The sequence below is a fragment of the Rousettus aegyptiacus genome, unplaced genomic scaffold, assembly GCF_014176215.1.
Source record: "Rousettus aegyptiacus isolate mRouAeg1 unplaced genomic scaffold, mRouAeg1.p scaffold_m13_p_12, whole genome shotgun sequence".
Taxonomy (NCBI): domain Eukaryota; kingdom Metazoa; phylum Chordata; class Mammalia; order Chiroptera; family Pteropodidae; genus Rousettus; species Rousettus aegyptiacus.
Window position 1 is genome coordinate 32,941,123 of NW_023416287.1, and position 21,541 is coordinate 32,962,663.

The 21,541-nt window shown below is 33.7% G+C and overlaps 1 protein-coding gene across 3 annotated transcripts in view; it reads left to right on the plus strand.

The window, feature by feature from the left end:
* Positions 1-21,541, plus strand: part of MACROD2 (mono-ADP ribosylhydrolase 2) — a 1,752,897-nt gene that overhangs the window by 1,671,516 nt on the left and 59,840 nt on the right. For 2 of the 3 annotated variants that reach the window (XM_036229035.1, XM_036229036.1), the window contains one exon: positions 13,499-13,576. The exons of the other annotated variant lie outside the window; for it this stretch is intronic. In XM_036229035.1, coding sequence (XP_036084928.1) covers positions 13,499-13,576 — 78 coding nt within the window. The remainder of the gene's footprint in view (positions 1-13,498; positions 13,577-21,541) is intronic. 3 annotated transcript variants of the gene reach the window in all.

Sequence of the window (21,541 nt, forward strand, 5' to 3'; positions counted from 1 at the left end):
AATGTATTTTCTCACATATCTAAAATCTATAGTGAGAGGTTATGTTCTATTAGGGAACTCAAGATGATAGAGGCTTGTGAGTTTCAACTATGGTTCCCGAAGTTGTTTTGAATCTTGTCACCCAGTCAGCAAATAAGGAAGAGAAAGGGAAGGTTTTTATGGCCAGGACTGAACGTAGCAGATATCACTTCTTTTCCATGGGCCAAAACTCAGTCATGTGCCCCTTCTCCCCCGCCCCCCCACCACACACAAACACTTCAGGAGAGGTCTTTCCTCAGTCCTGCAAGTTCCTTCTTCCTGTGTGACTAAAGAAAGAGAAGTGGATTTGAACAGCCAGCTACTCAGTTTCTTCCAGAGACAGGTGGTGGTACTATTTCCCCCTAAATTTACAAATGAGGCAAACAAGACTCCAGCTGGGTAACTTGCCCAAGGCTACAGAAGTATAGAAGGCTAAAGAATAGACTTGAGTTGGCCACTTGACCAAAAAAAAAGGAAAGAAAAGAATAGAAAACTGCTCATTTTTGCATTTTTTTTCTTATGCCATGAGACTGCTTTGAATTAAGAAACATGCAGGTTAAGTCTTTATGGGATGCCAGCTAATCCCACAGGGAAACAATGAATAGTAAATACTTGGTTTTTTTACATTTCTGTTTTCAAGGACAGCAGTATGTTTTAAGTTGTCTGCTGTTTTTTAAAGTCAGTAATGCCTAGAACTAAATGATAATGTATTTAGATTTTTGCATGCTGTGTTTTATACCAGGCTCACTCTATAATTTTTGTTTTCATTTTTTATATCTTTCCTTCTTCCAGAATCATATTTGAAATGATTTCCTCAAAAATGACACCTGTCATGAACAGCAGGGTCTTTACATAAGCTAATAAATGAGAATGTCACAGTGGAGGCACAAACAGAATTCTGATTCATGAATTTGCTTATTGGTTTTCCTAGTGGCAGATATCTTATTATATTTGGTCTAAGATCTCACACATTCATGTGTTATACAGACAGCAGTTTTAATGAGTCCAAGGTCAAATGTATATATTTTAACTTTATATGAATCAGCTAACTTTGCATAGGTAAAAGTTCACGGCCATATTAATATATCATACTTAAATAAGATCTCATTTTAAAGGTCAAGTAAAAGATGACAGCTCCTAAGGTCTACTGACCTTACCAGACAAAGCAAAACAAACAGATCACAGCTCACTCTTTGAATTCTTATAATACCTTCATATTTGCACAAAATAAAAGTGCAAAGACCTGATTATTACCTGTAAGGTTCACCATTACAGACTTTCCCCTCCCTCCATTTTTATCTTACAGGACACCCTCTCCATCACTGTGCCTCAGTCTCATCCTAGCATTCTCTGGTCATGCTTTAGGGCCCTGATGCTCTAAACTTCAATCCCAGCCCCCTGTTCACTACTTCATGTCACTTAATGCCATTTATAACTATGTAAACCTCTTTTCTCTTTTGCATAGTTACTTTTTGTCCATCTTCCTCCTTTGTAACTTAAGTTTTGGGTGGAGAAGAGACAGTAATTATGTTGTTCATCATTTTATCGCTAGTGATTAGTTCACAGTCTGACCTACAGAAAGTGCCAATTAAAAATGTGGTATTTGTTACGGTTTTCCACAAATATTTATTTGATTTTAACTCTTCATAAGACCTTCTGTGAAATGAAGAGAATGTAGTTCTTGCCCTCAAGAAATTTACAATCTAGGTGGAAAAATTAAATATGCAGGTGTGTGTTACATAACTAATATCAGCAACACTAATAATAATAGTGGCTGATATTTATCTAACCCTTATTACACACCAGATCCTATTCTAACTTTATATGTTGTCACTCACCTCAATCTCATCTATGATATAAATACAATATCATTCCACTCTGCAGACAAGGACAGTGAAGCATAGAGCAAAAAGGTAAGTGTTATGGAGCCACAAAGCTAGAATGCAAGACAGCTAACAAAACAGAGTGTGACAAGTACCAAGGAAGGATTATACTTAAATATATTAAAGGAACTTGGGGTCAAAGAGCATCTCTGGCCTGAAATTATCTGTGAAATATAGGAAGAGAATATGACATTTAAGTTGGGATCTGAAAGACAAACAAGTGTGATGAAGTAGAAAGAAGCTATTTTCGTTGAGAAGAAGGTATCCATGAAATGTTGGAAGTTGGACATCAAAAAACCTATTTTAATTGCAACAAATAGATTGGCTTAAATGATGGATCTATCTATCCACTCATTAATCAGTTACAAAGTTAGAGCCCTGATTATGGAGAACTCTGAGTGCCAGGCTAAGAAATTTGGGTCAAATCAACATAAAGCAAAATTTTTCAACCATTGTATATTGTTTGGGTGTAAGTAGTTTTTTAGTGTGGCAGCTGTGAACAAATTCATCATTCTCTTTCTTCCTCTAATTCTTTCTCAGAACATCCTCCTGATTATACCTAATTAGACTCTTTTTCTTCCCAGCCACCCTTATTAGCATTTGTAGATGCTTCTCTACAAGCCAAATTAGATTTTCTAGTTTCTGATGAACTGTCCTTTGGTGAGCTGCAGTTTCCCATCCTCATAACTCTGGCCTTTAAATAAACATGTCTTTAATTATTTGTATGTCAAGGCAATACTAACTTCTGTAAAACAGTACTGTCCAACAGAAATAAATGTGAGCCACAAATGAGAACCACATATGTAATTAAATTTTCTAATAGCCACATTAATGAAGAGAAAAGAGACAGGCAAAATTGTTTTAATAATACATCTTATTGAACCAATATATCAAAATATAATAATTTTAACATGTAGTTAATATAAAATTATTGATGAGATACTTTACATTCTTGTTTCTTATACTAAATTTGTTAAAACCAGTGCATATTTTACACTTACAGAACATGTCATTCAGACTTGCAAATTTGCAAGAACTCACTGGCCACCTGCGGCTAGTGGCTAATGTATTGGACAGTGTCTAGAATTAGCTTGAGAAGAATATGTTGTAGCAATGAAATATTACTGTTAGTTGTAAAGTTTTATTCTTTAGGAATTCTTGCCTGCAGGATTAATGCAAACACAGTGACATGACCGTGGCCTTTCTTGATATTCGGACAGGTTTTTTTCTGGATACATGTCAAGCTGCAAGGATTTCCAGATTTTTTAAAAGATTCAGTATACTTACTGTTAAGGAGGACATGCTCTGAAAATGGCTCTCACATCTTTATATATTGACATATTGATACACATCTCATAGATTCAGCCACTCATAGAGTTTTGTGTCTTTCCACACCACAGATGAGATGCGGCCCTCCCTGCAATGGAAAATGCATGGGAAGTTCATATAAGGATAGCTATTTTTAAAATCCTACTTTAAATCAAAGTTGACTTAGAGAAAAAAATGCACACAGATGGGCTCCGATTAACAAACTTATTTTAGTGGTAGTTCTTAAAGAGTGGTCCCTGGAGCAGCAGGAGCAGCGTTACCTGGGAACTTGTTAGAAATGCAAATTCTCAGGCCTGGCCTCATAGGTAAGCAATTAGAAACTCTGGGGGCAGGCCTCTCAGTCTGTGTGCTAAAGCCCTCCAGGGGACCTCATTGCACCCTAATATTTAAGAACCCTATAGTAAGGAAGTTGAGGGCAAATTATGGGGAGGCAGTAAGTGTTGAATGTTTGAAAAGAGAAAAAAAAATGTTTTTCATTCTTCAAATAAGACTCACTATGGGATCTATTGACATGGGCAGCCTTCATAGCAATTAAAATCCACTTTCACAGTATGAATTGATATCACCAACATAATGCTGAGCAAAAGAAACCAAACACAGAAGAGTACATATTATGTATAATTCTATTTATATAAATTCTGAAAACGGGAACAACTGGTATATGCTATTGAAAGTCAGAGGGATGATTTTTGGAGTGAGTAATGCCTGGAAGGGAGATTGGGCTTGCAGGATGCTAGATGTGTTGTTTCTTAAGCTGATGCTGCTTATACAGGATTGTTCAATTTGTGATAATTCATCATAAATTTTAGAGATCCTACTTTAAATGAAAGTTGAGTTAGTTATAGATGGGCTTTGATTAATAAATTAAATGTTTTAGCTTTCCTTTTCTTTGTATATGTTTATCTTCAATGAAAAGTTAATAATTCACTGTTTTTTACGAATATTATGATTGCACCTTTTTAGAATAGTGTTTAGTAATGTAAATAACACACACTACAGTTCAGCAGCGCCCCCCCCCCTCAGTTGCCCCTCTTACACCTTAAGGCGTCCCCTTAAGGTGACTCCCTTTAGTACTTCTCAGGATTAGAGGATGAGCATAAGCTGCATTTATGCTCTCCTGTGTCTTCTATTTAATTAAGGTCCTTCCCTCCCTCTTGGCCTCTACTGTGTTATCCTTTTCTTGTCATCAGCTGGCTTCATACCTATCTCTTGAAATTGATTATTAAGTATTTGCAGTAAAAGGGCCTAACGCAGGATCCTGCCAAAGGAGATCTACATTTTAAAAAGTCCCTAAAGACAGGGCAGGTTTCCAGTCCCAAAAGAATTAATGCTCCTCTGAGAATGATGAAAGAACAAGGTAGGTATTTTGGAACTGATGGTCTTACCTGGTGTTCCTTTCTATTTCACAACAAGCAGTCATCAGGTCATCAGCTTCAACTACTGATGCAGTTATGTTTAGATATGTTTAGATATGTTTTCCTTACCAGTGACACAGAGAGCAGTAGCATAATGTACGCATAGCAAAGGGAATGTGATGCAGTTGCAATGGTCCTTTATCAGGTAAGGTCGCAAAATAACAGGTGACCCCAAATGTGTCTGAAGGTTATTCTATTCCTACATTGTAGACAACAAAGCCCCTCATTTTTTGTTTTTGTTTTTGTTTTTGTTTTTTTACCAATATTATAATGTCAGAGATTTTTGGTTATTAAACTATTTGCTTTATCTTACTTTTTCTTTTTCTTTCTTTTTTTTTTTTTTTGAAACTTAAAATTTAATTCTCTACTATAAACAGAACTGATATTCTGCCAGTATACCCTGGTATTGCTGCAAGTATTTTTAAAATACTGAAATATTTATTGTGTTTGGCAAGCACTGAGTTAACACCCCTCCTTGCAAATAACTCTCACCACCACCCTGCCGTCTCAGTCACACCAGCAGACCCCAGCACCTGCTCCAGTGCTTGGGACATTCCATTCTGATTGGCCAACATTAATGCCAATTATCAAGCATTTAGAATATTATCCCAGATTCTCTTATCACTTCTTTATCATTACTATTCCAACACTGACTACAGGTTAAGGGCTAATAAAAACTGATTTAAGAAAATTGGAATAAGGAAAGGGAACCTTGAATTCAGGGAAGATTCCATTTCCAAATCCATGTTGAGATTCTGTTCTGATATGCAGCAGAAATACCAGCTTGAATAGCTAATATTCAGAGGTTAAATAAATCATCCAAATAGCCATGCGCATAAAGGTATCTGTTAGTGTTATAGACAAAATGTTTTTCTACCCAAACACAAACAAATTTCATATGTTGAGATATAGACAATTGATGGTGTTTGGAGGTGGAGCCTTTGAGAATTAACTTGAGTTAGAATAGGTCCTGAGGGTGGGGCCCTCATGATGGTATTAGTGGCCTTATTAAGAAGAGGAAGCAAGAGAGCTCTCAATTTCTGTCTCTCCACACATACACATTGAGGAAAGGCCAGGTGAGGACACAAGAAGGTTTCCTTCTGCAAGCCAGGAAAAAGACCCCCACCAGAAACTGAATCAGCTGTACCTTGATCTTGAACTTCTCCAGAACTATGAAAAAACAAACTTCTGCTGTTTAAGTCATCTCATCTATGGTATTTTGTTATGGTAGCCTGAGCAGACTAATATAAGTTATGGAATTAGGAAAATCTATAATAATAATTTCTATAACTTAATAATTAAACAGTATAATATAGTAGTGAATTAAAATAAAATTTTCCTAGAAATAGAAAATAATACTTTTAAGTAAGTCCTCCTTTCCAAGGTCCTCATAAAATAGAATTTTACAGTATTTTTTAAATACAGTTTTCTCAGTTTATGAGACAAAACATTGCCCTCATCATACAAATGCCTCTATACACTCCGTTTCTTCTAATACCAGATGTCACCTGATTTTTTCTACCAGGGTCATTTTTGAAAATGAGGTTTACTGAACTTTTTTATTCTACATGACCAGACTGTTCCCCTCTTTAACTTTTTCTAACTTTCTTGGTCCAGTACTTTCAATCTATGTACAAGGTTCATGAGGTGTTATACATTTGAAATGACTAAAAATGTGAGTGTTTTTTAAAGAGTGGATTTCAAATAATGCCATACTTTTAAATATAATATTTATAGAAAAAAATAAAAATAATATTCTAGAAATGTTTAAAGTACATATACACATTAAAATTAGATAATTAATTTGCAAAAACCACAAAGCGAGTCAAACTCGTGAGTTATGTGAAAGCGACACACATTAGGGTCACCCCAGTTGGTAGAAAAGTCAGAGAGTAAAGGAACCACCATTTCATTAGTCTCAAGAAGTGGGAGGCAACTGCAGTTCTAGCAGTTCCTCTAGAAACTCTAATAGTCATCCATTTAAGACGTATCCAAGACTCTCAGTATTTCTTTTCCTCTTTGTACTCATATAATGTTACCAAGTAACTCTTTGTGCTTCTTTGTTCTACCCCATCCTTGGCTGTGTTCCTCCCTTCACTTTCAGTGACTCTCTGCCTTTCACTCTGCACTTTAAAACTTTTTTTGTAGAAGTTACCACCAAACACTCCGAGACAAAGGAATTGATGGATTCCTTTCATTTTAACAGAATATGTGTTCTCTTGTAGGTGAGCTCTCATGATAGGCTGGCCACTTCAATGTCTGTTGGTCCACCTATAGATGACTGCCCAGGGTCTGTCCCTCATCAATTGTCTGTGATCCAGCTCTAAAGATTATATGATGTAAAACATGGGAACCTCTTTTTCCAAATTTCCCTAATCGGGCAGCAGGCACATTTGCAAACGTTTCCTAATGAAAGGCTGGGTATAAGAGAGCTACACATCAGGAAAGTAGGGTGAACATTTAAATTTGTGCTACTAAATAGCAGGAGACAGGTTAGTGACTATCTTGACCGTATTAGTTTCAGTTTTCAAAAAGGAAATCCTGAGACAAGACTGTGGGTGCAACTGGTTTATTTAGAAAGTAATCTTAGGAAGCACAGGTGAGGGGTGAGGAATTGGGGCCTGGAAGGGAGGTACATTAACAAGCAGGTTACTGATGAAGGGAACTGGGATGCCTTTCCTTAGTGTGTATTCAGAACTGTCTCCTTGAGGGGTAAGGAAATGGGGTTTCATCTCCTGAATCTTTTTTTTGGGGGGGGGGGGGGGTCAGGAGTTGAATATAGCTCCTAGGTATTTCTTGCCCATCTGGGACAAGAATGCCTTCAAAGTCTTGGAAATCAGCTCATCTCCTAAAACCACCTGCTCCTATCTCAGGGGTAATACAGTGGGATATGAGTGGGGTGCTGTCTGCTATTAGGCCTAGCTGACATAAGCTGTTTCTATTCTAGCTACTCTAGCTCTGGAGAGATCTGTCCTCTTTAGATCTCAGAGATGGGAGTGGGCGAGAAGAACTGAGAGAAAGAGAGTTAATCCAGCCTGGGACACCCAATCCAACAACAACATGGGATTATTTAGAATGGCTGAAAATTGGATTAAATGTGAATGTACGATAAAAGAAGCCATAGTAAAATAGCTTGTGGTAGATCCACATAATGAACAACTGGGAAGCCATCAAAATTATAGAATTATATTCAATAACATGTGGGAAAGTTGAAGAAAAAAACATTAAAAAGTAAATACATTCATTTTCATTTAGGCAGATTTATGGATCCATCTAGGTGTGAAGAACACATAGATAGTTAATCCAGGTCTTTGAAGTTCAGGTAAAATGAGTGAGTCCCACAAAGAGGCCAGTGCTTATCTTAGTATCCCAAATGTGTCTCTTTACCCAATTTTGGAAAAGAAACTTAACTTTTGCTCCAGCAGGGTGGGTTCTGACTCCTGCCTTGAGGACTGTAGGAATATGAGGTCCTGGCACCTCAGCCACACTCTCTAGGCTTCTGTCTGGAAACAGCCTGAGCCCAGAAGTTGAAGCATTTATGAATCTGGAGGCAGACATTGTCTGCTTCCTCAATTACTCCACGAAATAAAATAACTGAGAAATAGTGGCCAGCTGCTAGGCTGTGACCCTGCACAGAGTTAAGGCGAAAAAGCACTCATCATTTCTCCTTCAGGGAAGTTCCCTCAGTAGTACAGTCACAAAAACTTTTTGTAACCAGATGGAATTATACCAAAGTGTAAATAAAACACTTGCATTATCCTGAATTTATAGATAGACTTTTAATAGAATTCCAAGTCAGATTATATTTATATCCATAGCTATTTTTCATGCCTGTGGCCTCATCAGATTTTTTTTTTTTTTTAATAATGTCAAGAGAGCCTATGGTGGTGCTAAGCTTAACAAGGCAGAGGGAGGGAAGAACAGAAAGGAATCAGAAGGACGAAGGTCAAGGATAGCAGGTCACAGACAACCAAAACAAGAGCAGATTTGCCTTTGTTTACTTGGCCAAAGGGGAAAAATTAACTTGATGGAAAGGGTAATTAAGCATTTCTTTTTCCATCATGGTCCAGCCCATCTTCATATCCAGCTGTTCTGTTTTACATTTTGATGATTCTTCATCAAATAGCAGACTTAACTATGGTCAATGTGGTACTGAAGTCACATGGCACTACTCCCCCTACTATTAACCTTTATTTTATAAATAGGTAGGAAAAGTCTCAGAGTGAGAACTGTCCAACTTAAGCAGATAATGAGGGAAACATGGGAATGTTTACAGAGAAGTGTTGTCCAGAACAAAAAGACAATTTCAGCAAATCAGCAGATTAACATTGTAAGGTATTTTAGAGAGATTATCTAGCTCAACATACTCAGTTCTTAGGTGCAGAAACTGAGATTATGTAAAGGGAATAGGCATTCCTAGAGTTAATAACTCTAGTAGTTGTAAATCTAGAATTCCAGCCCCAAGCCAGTATCTATCCCATCATGACTGATTCTCTTATTTGCTTATATTTGCAATAGCAACCTGCAGAAGAATATTGCCTCCAAGGGAAGAATGAGCTGGTTTATATAAGTTCACCATTCAGAATTTGAAATGTGTGTTTTAACTGAAACAAAGGTAGTGGTGCATGATGGTAGTATTTCCAACTGTGTCTTGAAGACTGTTAGTGCCCATATTCAATAACTCTGGAAGTGATTGGCCACTTTTTAATGAGGGTTAATGAGAGTATAATGAAGACAAATAACTGCCATAGCTCAGGGCAAATGTCCTGTCCTATGGACCTAGTTCCTATTCAGGTAAATATAGTTCAGCCTTGTATATCCAGCTCCACTGGACCAAGCACAGTTCAGATCATGGCCACCTGAATACTATGAGAACACACTGCTGGATATATTTTTTCTATGTAGAGGAATTTTTCAGATAAAAGAAAAACTACTTTAATCTAATTGCTTCACATAATAAATAAGGCAGCAATTTAAATGAGCAGGCCAGAATAAATATTTTGCTTGGTATAATCGAATCCATTTACAAGAATCAAAGGAAATCCAAGTGATTGTATTTCTGTGCAACTTTTGTGTCAAGCTAAGGTATTTGTGTGTGGATGTTTACATGTTACAGAGCAAGAATATTGATGTGTAGATGTTTATATGTAGCATTTATTTTGTTCGGACCCATTAGAACTTTTACATCAAAATGACCTTGTGCTGCTACTCTCAATGGTCATCAGAGGCTACCTCTCTTACTAGATGGATTTTGTACACCTCCTAGCTTGAAAATGGCTTCAAAGATAGTTAAACATCTATACATTTTATTTTTTACTTTATAGCTACCTCTAATTTCCATGTGAAGTGTTTTTGCCCAATTAATTTTCTTCCTCACTTATTAATATGACATTTTCATTTTTTTTTTTTTTTTACTATTTTCTCAAGCCAAATTTAACTCAGGAACCCAAGATTTGCCACCAGCAATGAATTGATGGAATGGGCATTAAGTTCTGTAGCTAATTTCTCAATAATAATAACAAAAAAAATCTTTTGCAAGACGGCAGTATCACTGGCATTAGGGTATAAATGACTATGGTTATTTTAACTTTATTGGGATCACAGGTCCATATGAGAATATGATAAAAGCTCCTTCCTCCCAGAAAAATGAACATATTAATAAATATACACACATATTTTGCATATTGGTTCAAAAGTGTTCATGGACATCTGGAGTATATTTAAAGATCCCTTAAGGTTAAGGACTTTCATTGGGACATTTTAAAAAGCAGTAGCATTTATTTTGATTTATAGTTTAGAAATGTTTATTAAAATTTCAGTGGTTTCATCGTTTATCATCAAAGCTGTAATCTATACATGTACAATTCTGTGTAGATATGTATAATTGACTGCATTAAAAATGACCTTTTTGAAATTTTTGTTTTATGTTTTTTTATTTTAATCTACTTAAAATATCCTTTTAAACCTTTTCAACTTTCTAAATGATATTTTTTTAATTTGTAAAGGATTTTTTTAAAATTCTTGTTAATCTTAAAAGATATCCTATTTTTAGAACTTTGGCTTTGAATGCAATTTAATATTTGCATTTTAAAAAATTCTCTAATAGGACATTGACCTTAAAGATTTTGAAAGTCAGAATCTACATATAAATTTAATTCCAGTTCTGTACTGTTAAAATAACATTGACTGAATCTCAGAATTAGGTGATAACTCTTACGTGCTTTTAACATTACTACGTGATAATTTTTAGAATTAAATAAAATGTGAATCCAACGTGCTGCAAGAATTTAGTATATACGACCAAATTTTTATAATTATTTATAGAACTTACATAGAAATAAGCTCTTTTGGTGACCATATCTACTGGATATATTTTATCTCTTTGTTATTATGAATAATAATTTTATATACATATATAGTACAGTTTTCATCACCTCCTAAGCAGAAAAGCCTCACTATTATCCCAACCCTGCAACCAAGTATATTGTAATAGGACCTATGAGTTAAAACTTTCAAGATTTAATTCAGTCTAGCCAAAGTTCATGAGACTGGAAATTCAAGTGAACCTTTTAATAGAAAAATTGTGGTGGTTATCTGTGGATGCTGTCATTAGGTCATACTTTCTATCCTGCTTTATTACTGTACATACAATAGGTATATGAATGTGGAAGCATTTCTAGAGAAGAAGCTCACATACAAGACAAAATGAACTTGTGACTTTGGTTATAGATTATATTGATATGAAATCCTGTCGTCACTTAAAGATGTATATTTCTGTGCACATAGAATATACTCAAATATGATATTTCTAGGATGCATAGTCTTTCATTATTTTATTTCGAAAATGAGGTCACATTTTTAGAATTGATAGTGTGTTACAGTTCATTTGGTCACTTTTTTTTCTAATACTACACAAAATAATAGTGCAAGTAACAATGGTATCTTGGATTCAATGAAACACAGTATATAGATTAGAGCACATAAAGCCAAAAGGTGCCTTAAGAATGTTATAGCAACTCCTCAAGGAAATCGAAGTTAAAGAGTCAATTAATTTGCTAAAGACATGGATTTGATGACAAAACAGGTACAGCCTATTGATCAATTTTTCAAGTACTTACACCCATCTAATGTGACCCATTAGACCATAAACTTGTAAACTCAATATAAATCACTTTTTAAAAGACATTTCTTCTGCAATATTCAGCGCATAAAACATAATGTTTGTGTAAGTTAGAAAATGTGAATAGAGTATAAATGAATAAATTTTAACTGTGTGCAAAATCTGCACATGACTACATATTGAATGATACCATTTCTATAAACAAGTAAAGCTAAAACACTTTTAAAATTAAAGTTTAGCCTGATTCATATAGTATCTTTTTCAGTAATCATTCATTTTTAGTGATAATGTAGAAAAAAAAACTATTCAAAAGATATTTTTTAAACCACGTTAGATTCGAAATTTAAAAAGCACATTTTAATGGGAGCTGGTTTAAAACAATTCAACGTGAATGACATAACAGTTTGGAGAATGTGTCCATGTTTAATTTTGCTTCCAAATTTGGACTTTGAAACTTATCGTAAGTCTCAGAAATAAATAAGAAGCTGAGCAGATAATTAAACATTTGCCTTGGGGGAATTATTTGCAGTTAATTAAAACCATACACTTTGGGTGTATACTTGCTTCACTGGTTATTAAATTGGAATCATATGTTAACTACCCAGGTTTCTCACTTGTCCATCAAATGTTACTTATGGTAGGTTAGAGAAACAAACTTTCTCATAATATTCCAAACTATGTAGTTTAAAGCTATCTCCTAGTTTTAGGAGGGAGAGAGAGAAGAGGGAAAGGAAAACAAAGAAAGAATGATTTGTTTTAGATTCCACCTAAGTCAGCTATGTTAGGAAATTAAAATGCAACTAAGCAAAATAAACTCAGTAGAGAATCCATTTGTAGGTAAAAGAGGTGTCATTCTACCATCCTCAGCTTTCCTCGTGTCCACATACATACAAGTTTAGCTCATAGTTTTGAAATATCTTTGGATTACCACTCTTTTAGCTGCATGAAAAATATCCACTAGATTGTAACCTCTATGAAGGCAGAGGTTTGTCACTTTGTTTACTGTTGAATCCCCAGCATCAAGGACAGTGTCTAGTGTAGAGTTGACCCTAATAAATATTTCAAAAAAAAACAAAAAACAAAAAACAAAAAGCAAAAAGACCAATGTTTTGACTTTCTGCTGACCTATTCACATGCTCTTTTAGTCACTGTAAAGTATCTCACATGAGCAAAAAAAGATGAATTTATGCTGATTGCACATTTAACTGTGCTATGCAAGGAAGAAGATGAAATTGCACAGACAGAAGTTTTGCATTCCCCTTCGCTATTGTTCTATTGGCACGGTTTGTGAGGAAGATGAACAAAGTTCTACATCCAGCTTTTTCAAGGACTTAAGCCTCCCACATATGAACAACTATGGTACTAGAAGCATTAGGAACACTAAAATTAGATATTCCTTTAATCTTCCCTATTTTTGCCTTCCTTTCATATCTTTTTGCACAATTCTGCTATGACTTTCATTGATGCATAAAGCCTGCTTATATTTTCTTCTTGTTGCAAAAAGATGTTCCTATGAAATCTCTATCATATTTACCTTGCAAACTTTGTATAGACATCTTGTGCAGTCCTTCAAGAAAAGCCTATTTATTGACAAAATTATTTAAGTATTTTAATGATATTTTAAAAATGATAAATTCTATCACTCAAATATAAATCTATCATGTTAGTGGTGGAAGCTGCTCTATTTCCTGGTAAAAATGCTTACTAGAGGTTTTGCCTGTCTGTTGTGTCAGATTCTGCAAAAGATGACAATATTACAAAAGACAGTGAGGTAACCGATCATCCTGTATGTGACCATGATCATCCCAATGGTAAGTTATGAGATACTTTTCCAGTTATTCTTTTTTCTGCTGAAGAATATTATATTTTTAAAAAATTCGAGTTTTAAGTTTTCTTGGAAAATCAGAATTTGGTAATATTTTATTAATGCTGAATACCAGGTGATTGGGAGCTGCCACATTTAGATAGGGCTTTTACCCTCCATGGTCCTCATTACTCGTTGCACTTTTACTATGCTGGCTTTATTTCTTTTTATCCCTACCTGAACTCTATGGGCATTGGGTTTACAACTTCTGAAATGAAATGAAAACAATGATAATAAATGTGAGACAGAGAGACCTAGATCCAATAGATTAAATCCACATATCCTTGGAATACAAAGAAGAGAGACTAGAACAGAAATGAAGCATCTTTAGAAATATAACAGGAAAAAACAAAGTTTTACTAATGCAAACCAGTTTCTTCATCCAAAACACAAAAGTCCACATTATATTTATAGGCAAAGATAATGAAAACTCAAATGAAAACAGGAAACTACAAAGCCTCATGGAATTTCTGAAGATTGATGATAAAGAAAGGCTTTTAAAGCAAACAGGAATGTCAAATTCAGGTTACAAGCAAAATGAGATTACCCTTAGCTTTCTTCTTTCACAACTCTAAATACTAGAAGAAAATGGAGTAACTTTTCCAGAACTCTAAAGGACACAGTTTCTATATTTGGTGAAGTTATTTATACCTGAATTCGAGAGTAATGTTTTCTCAGGAATATAAAGATTAAGAAAATATGCCACCAAGTGTCCTTTCTGAATAAACTTATGGAATACCTGTGTGAAAACAATAAATATAGAAAGGAAAGAAAAATTCAATATGAGAAAGGCAGAGTTGGATAGAACTATGTGATAAATGCATGAAAATACTGAAATAATTATTTCAAAGAGTACCGTAATATCTTAAAGGTTTGCTTTACCTTTGAAAATTATGGTATATGTCATTTAAAAATGAAAAAGAAAGAGGAGACACTTTTTCTCTCAGTGATGAAAGTTTAAATAAATTAGACCATTACTCTCACTGAAGACTAGATAATTTAGACAAAAAAAAAATTATATAAATGATAGGTAGGTAAATAGGTAGGTAGATGATAGATAAATAGATGATAGATTAGATAGATAGATAGATAGATAGATAGATAGATAGATAGTCAGACAGAAGGTAGATGGAGAGAGAGAAAGAGAAGCAGAGACAGAAACAGACAGAGACAAAGAAAGACAGAGACCCAGAGAGAAAGAATCTATTTAAAGGCATCAGACAGCTAACAAGATAGAGAATTGTCAGTCTATCTTATGGGAGAAAATGGATATACAGAGATATGAGTTCAGAATTTGAAACTGTTTTTACTTTAGGGCATTTGCTGATTGTTCAAAAGGTATCTTGAATCCCATCACTCAAAAGGGTATGGGTCCCTGGTAAATCCTGTATGTGGTGTGAAACCTCAAAGATATATGCTCTAGAAGGAGGAACTAAATCAGCAGTAGATCAGCCTTCTGAAAGACTGTTGCCCAACTTCGAATCATCTCAATCCCCGATTAAATTATAAACAACCCAGATTGCTAGTCCCTCTAGACACCAAAGAAAAGTAAATGTAAAATATTTATTAGATGAAAAAAAGTGTTGTAGGTTTTAAATCATTTACATAAACAATTTGTTAAATACAATATCCAGCAGACATATTAAAAAAAAAAAAACAGAATGAGAAAAAAAGGTAACATGAAAAACAAACAAATAATCAAGAATTGTAAGCCCATATGGGCTGGAAATTTTAGAGTTATAAATATGAAGTATGAAACACAAAAACTATGTATAAGGGAATAAAGACAAGATTGAAATTGTTAGCCGAGAACTGAAAATTCAAAACAAAAAAGAGGGGGAAAAAAAATTCTAAAAGTAAAAGATACCACAATTGAAATAAAAAATTCAGTGAATGGATTTATGGTTTAACAGCATATTAGACACAGATGAAAGCGAATTTGCAAATAAAAGTTATGTCAGAAGAATATATCCAAAATAAAAACAGTAGGGAAACAAAGGATGGCAAACGCTAAAGAAAGGGAAAAGAAATGGATGATGAAATGACAAAGCTTATCACCTATGTTATTGTAATTCCAGACAGAAAGAAGAGAGGGAATTGGGCAGAAGCAATATTTGAAGAAAATATGATAAGAAATTTCCTAGAGTAATGAAGGATATCAGGTCATGTGTTCCAAAAGTTCTTTGAACTCCAAGCAAAATAAATTCACAACTAGGCCCATCATAGTAAAACTGCTGAAAGCCGAACACAAACAAAACATCCAAAGAACAATCTTTAAACAATTAGACTGACAGCTGACTTTTCAATAGATATGATGGAAACAAAAAGACAATACAAGAGAATAGCTGCCAACCTATTTTAATCCCAGGGAAAATGTATATTTCAAGAATAAAGTTTAATTAAGAACATTTCAAACCAAAAAAAAAATAAAAAGAGTTCATCACCAAAGAGTTCTGATGTTCTGGTAGGAGGATATTGATCCCAGATAGAATGTCAAAGATGAAAGGAATGAAAAACAAGGTAAATGGTAATTATTGAAAAGTCTAAATGGATATAGATAACAAAAATCAATGATTATTGATAATTATGTACTGTGGGAGTTAAGATATACTTAGACTTAAAATATATTACAATAATGGCATTTACTTGGATAAGGTAAATTAAATTTAAGTGTGCTAATGTTTTTCCATTGTCATGGGGAATAAAAACATCAATTAATATTAAGATTTGGTAGGTCTCAAAAAATGTCAGGAAATGAGATGAGCCCTGTGGTTGTACCAGCTGAATGCTTGGAGAGACTTCTAGGCCAAAGTGCAGAGAGGAGTAACACAGGCAGAGTCCAACAGACTCCCTGATTTGAGGCAACAGAGCTGAGCAATCAGAAGGCCAAAGTATCTAGCTTTTTTCAGGACAGAGTCCTGAAGAGGACAAAGCTCCACCAAGAGAATGCTCTAGAGATCAACAGAGGGAATCCCACAAGTCTTCAGCTGAGTACTGATAGCATTAGAGAAAATTGCCAGTGCATGCATGAGAGGCTGGGTAAAGAACACTAAAGAATTTGAAGAAATTATACCTGGAGCTTACACAGGGCTGGGAGGAGTGCCTATTCTCATATGCCAGACTGAAAAACCTAAACATTCATAGAAGGCTTAGAAGGATTTTGCCACAGTAGTGGAATAAAACTAGCAATATATTGAATGTTGCTCTTGTCTTCCCAAATTCAGCTTAAAAGCAAGACTTGAAAATATCAAACTCCGAATAATTTAACTGATCCAAAAATGCATCTCAATAATATTTATAGAAATATAAATATATTTCATACCTATCAGAGTAACTGATGAAATTTTAGGTTATAAAAAGATGTACTTGAAGATAAATTTTCATATATCTCTTGTGTTTCTGCATATTTTACAATCAGAGGCCCTGACTGCCTTTGTTTTAGCCAATCTTTCTAAGGTTGTTTGTATAGTGAACAATCTTGGAAGACAGAGAAACTCTCTTCCTCTGGAGAAGAGAACAGGCTGTTTATAGTCTTGGAAGACAAGAATAGTTCCCCCACACACATACACACACAAAATTAAAAAGCAGACATGCTTATTGTCCATTATAAAAAACTTAAATTCTCTAAGATCAAGGTTCATCCCCTGTAATACAGCCCACTGAGCATGCAGGTATCACTTAGTCACCCTATGGAAACTGCAGCTCGGAACAGGCACAAGTACTCTGGCTACTGCTATTGCTCTGATAATAAACTATTCTTCCTGGCCTGAGAGTCATGTCTTCTGTCAGCATCCATGGAATTGTGGCTAGCTAACTTGCTAATTTGCAAGTTGAGTAAAATTCTAGACTCTTCTCAATTCTTGATAAGAAGCAGGAAAGTGTGACCAATAGAAGAAAATAATCATTTGATATAAATCAATCCAGAAATGGCACAAATGGAGTAATAGTATTAAAAGTTATGTTAAAAATTATTGTAAGTGTATTCCATATCTTCCAGAAGCTAAAAGAAGGATTTCCCATGTTAATTAGAGACATGGAAGATATAAAAATACCTAAATTGAATTTCTAGAGATGAAAAACAGTTGCTGGGATGAAAATTGTACTTGATAGGAATAATGGCAGATTCAACACTGCAGAAGAAAAGATTAATGAATTTGAAAATGTAGCAATAAAAACTATCCAAACTGAAACACAGAGAGAATAAATGACTGAAGGAAAGAAAAGAGTATCGGTGAGCTATTGAAAATTTCCAAGGGTAATTTCAATTCCAATATACATGAATTGAAATCTCTGAAAGTAGGTGATGAGGAGGGCAATAGAAAAAAGTTGAAGTAATAACGGCGGACTTTTTTGGAAATTTCATGAAAACTATGAAGCTAAATATCTAAGAAATTCTATGACCCTGAAACACAAAAAAAAACAGAAAAAGAAAAAGAAAGAAAATTATATCTGAATACATCGTAATAAACTTATCAAACACCAGTGATAAAGAGAAAAATTTCACAATGGGAGGAAAAAGACAAATTACATACAGAGGAACAAATATAAGGGCAAAGAAGATGCTTCATCAGAAACTACAAACTATAATTACAGGCAAAATCATAGATGAGTCTCACAAACATAATGTTAAACTAAAGAAGGTAAAAAAGCATATATTGTATAATTTATTTATATTGACTTTAAAAAGCAGGAAAAATAACTATAATATTTAGAAAGATGTGCATAAGTGGCAAAATGATAGAGAAAATCTAAGTAGTTATTACTACAAAAGTTGGAGTTGATTAAACTTTGGTTTATTTTGATTGGGCTGTGAGCTGGGGCTGGATGGTCATCATAAGGACATATAGATTTTCTATTTGTTTTTGGTTATTCGATCTCTGTATTTTTGTGTACTTTATATATATTGCATTTTAATAAAATAATTAAAATAGAAAGGAAGAGAGGGAGGTAACAAAGCTGAAAATAAGGAAGACAGAAAAGAAATGAAGTATCAGTGGCATAGTTTATACAACAAAGATTATAGTAGGAATGGAAGAATTACATATAATGCTGACTTTGATAATAGTAATGAAAATTAAAAATTTTACTATGTCATAGGATCTGACAATATATTAGGTTTAATAATAACTTAGAAAAATTTTATGATAATCACAAAAAAAAGACAATAGAATTAAAGGAAGATTTCTCACTTTCTAAATTTCCCAGAAAGATTATTCTAAGCAGGAGAGTATATTCACTAATACAAGTCATAATAAAAAAATAAGTAGCAGCGTAAAACAAACACGATTTAACAAATAACGGAAACACATGCAAATAGTTATGACAGTAAATGTAATTAGATTACTTTATTAAGTATTAAAACTACTCAGGTGGAATTAACTTCAATAAAATGGAAAAGGTTTAAAAATACAAAATTAGAAAAAGGTATATTTGAGAAATGAGCATTAAAAGAAAACATGAGAAACTACTTTAGAATCTATCCAGTTAGAATTCTGGCAGAGTGTCAAGTGAGAAAGTTAGTCTTTTTATATCAATAAAATTTAAATCCATGATTAAATACAAAAATCATGGGTTTTTATGTATCAGATGATATGGAACAATACAATATGAATAAAATCCAATTGGAAATGCAATGGGGAATTCACAGCTATAATATTATCAGCCAATAATGGAATAAGTAGACTAAAATGACATGGAATCTTTGAAAAATGTCATTAACAATGTAGTTCTACTATAGAATGGACAAGCTGATCAATAAAACAGAATAAAGAGTTTAGAAATAGGCCCAAGGAGATATGGGATTTCAGTACATATTCAGGCTGACATTTCAAAAACAGATGACTCAATAAATGATATTAAGACAACTATTTGGCCATTTGGAAAAATAAACTGAATGCCAGCTTAAATTCTAGAAGCAACAAAGATGAAATGTAAAAATGAAACTATAAAAATACTAGACTAAAAGAACCAAAGAGTATGTTCTTTAAATTTTGAAATAAAGAATACTTTTTTGAACTGCAAATATATACACAAAGACACATGATTGTAAGCACATATGTTATAAAATATGCTCAAATACATATATATCAGCAATACATGTGTGTGCATATCCCAATATATCTCATAAAAGAGAAATGGGTAAATCTGAATATATAAATTTAGACATGATAAATTAAGGTTATAATCAAATTCTAAAGAAAAACTACTAAGAAAAAGTATTCTCAGCTTAAATGACAATGAATTAATTTTCTTTTTGCAAAAATAAAGACCCCATAAATCAATTAAAAATAAGTTAAAAAAAATCCAAGAGGAAAATGGACAGAGAACTCAATTATAATTTACAAAGATAAACTATAGTTATTATCTATGAAGACGGACCTATCTCTTTATTACTTAAAGAAATGCAGATAAAACATGATTTCAGTGTCTTCTCCTTTTGAATATCAGATGTTTAAGTGGGATTGAAAATATACAGAATTGGTGTGAATAGGCTGTCCAAACATGCTCACACACCATTTCATTGGTGGGAGATTAGCAGGCATAACTTTGTCAGCAATTTTGGCAAAATCTAATAAAAGGTCAAATGTTCATATTTTTATCCAATAATTATGCTTCAGGAATTTATCTTAAAGTAACACTCATTAAAAGTATGATGTTATTTATCCACAAAAATGTTCATTGCAATACTCTGGTTAATGGAAAAAAAAGAGGAACCATCCAAAAGTGTGTCTATAACATGGAATATAATGCATTTTTTTAAATTAAGATTTCTGAAGAAATTGTAATGACAGTGTAAAGATGCTTATAAAAATATAAACTAAAAAAAGCAGGAATCAAATTGTAAATTCATTTTTATTCCATATACATGTATGTGTGTGTGTGTGTGTGTGTGTGTGTGTATACACAGAGACATGTACACAAACACATACACATAGAACAGGTATATATGTTTATATATGTATACTGTATATATATATGTATAGATGTATGTATTTTTCAGTGTATCTATAGGAAATTGCCTTTCTTTTGTAGCTACAAAAAAATAATAATTTTAGAAATAACTTACATTAGGAAAGTTTTATTTGCCCTACGAGAAAACTAAGGATGACAAAAGATAATCGAATTTCCACTAATTTAAGTTTAAATTTTGCTCTTAATCTGGGATAATTTTAAACATAGGAAAAGTACAACTTTGAATAACAGCAGCAATCAAGTTTTACATTTAACAAAAGGACAGGATTTCTATTATCTTTAAAACAAACATCAAAAAAACAAAGTCTTTGTTCTTAGGAAGATCTGAGCATTTAATAATCTACAAACAATAAAACCGCATTGTTGTTGCTATTGGTTAAAAACAGTTCATTTACAGAGGGAGTTTAAGTTTACCCTCTAGAAATGTTTAATTCCAGACTGATGTTTCCAGACCAATTTTTATGCAAATTAATTAAACATTAGCCTGAGCAAAACTTAATTAGCAGGTCTCCAAGAACAAAATCATGTGATCTATTTCTAAAGAAAGTGAATGGATTTTTGGATTATCTGTTCTGATAGTTCCCTCCCATTAGTATGGATGATTGAGTTCACTCTATAAAAATTATACATATAAACTGTGAGATCTTTTATGTTCTATTGTTTCCTCTGCCAGGAGGGATTAGGGCAAAAGACAGTGGGTGGAATTCAGCTAGACTGAATGTGGAGAAGCAAACATAAAGCTTGCCCCCATGGGGTCAAGAAAGCAAGATGGAATGTGGGACGTCTGTGCACTGAAGAGAAAAGCGGATGGCGGGAGTCGTTGTTAACACACAGCGGGCCTGGGTGTGGGGCAGGGAACTCACATACACCTCTGTGTAAAATGCTAAATCCTCACTTTGCTCAGGATTGAGCAAATACAATTGTTCTTGGATTTCAAAGC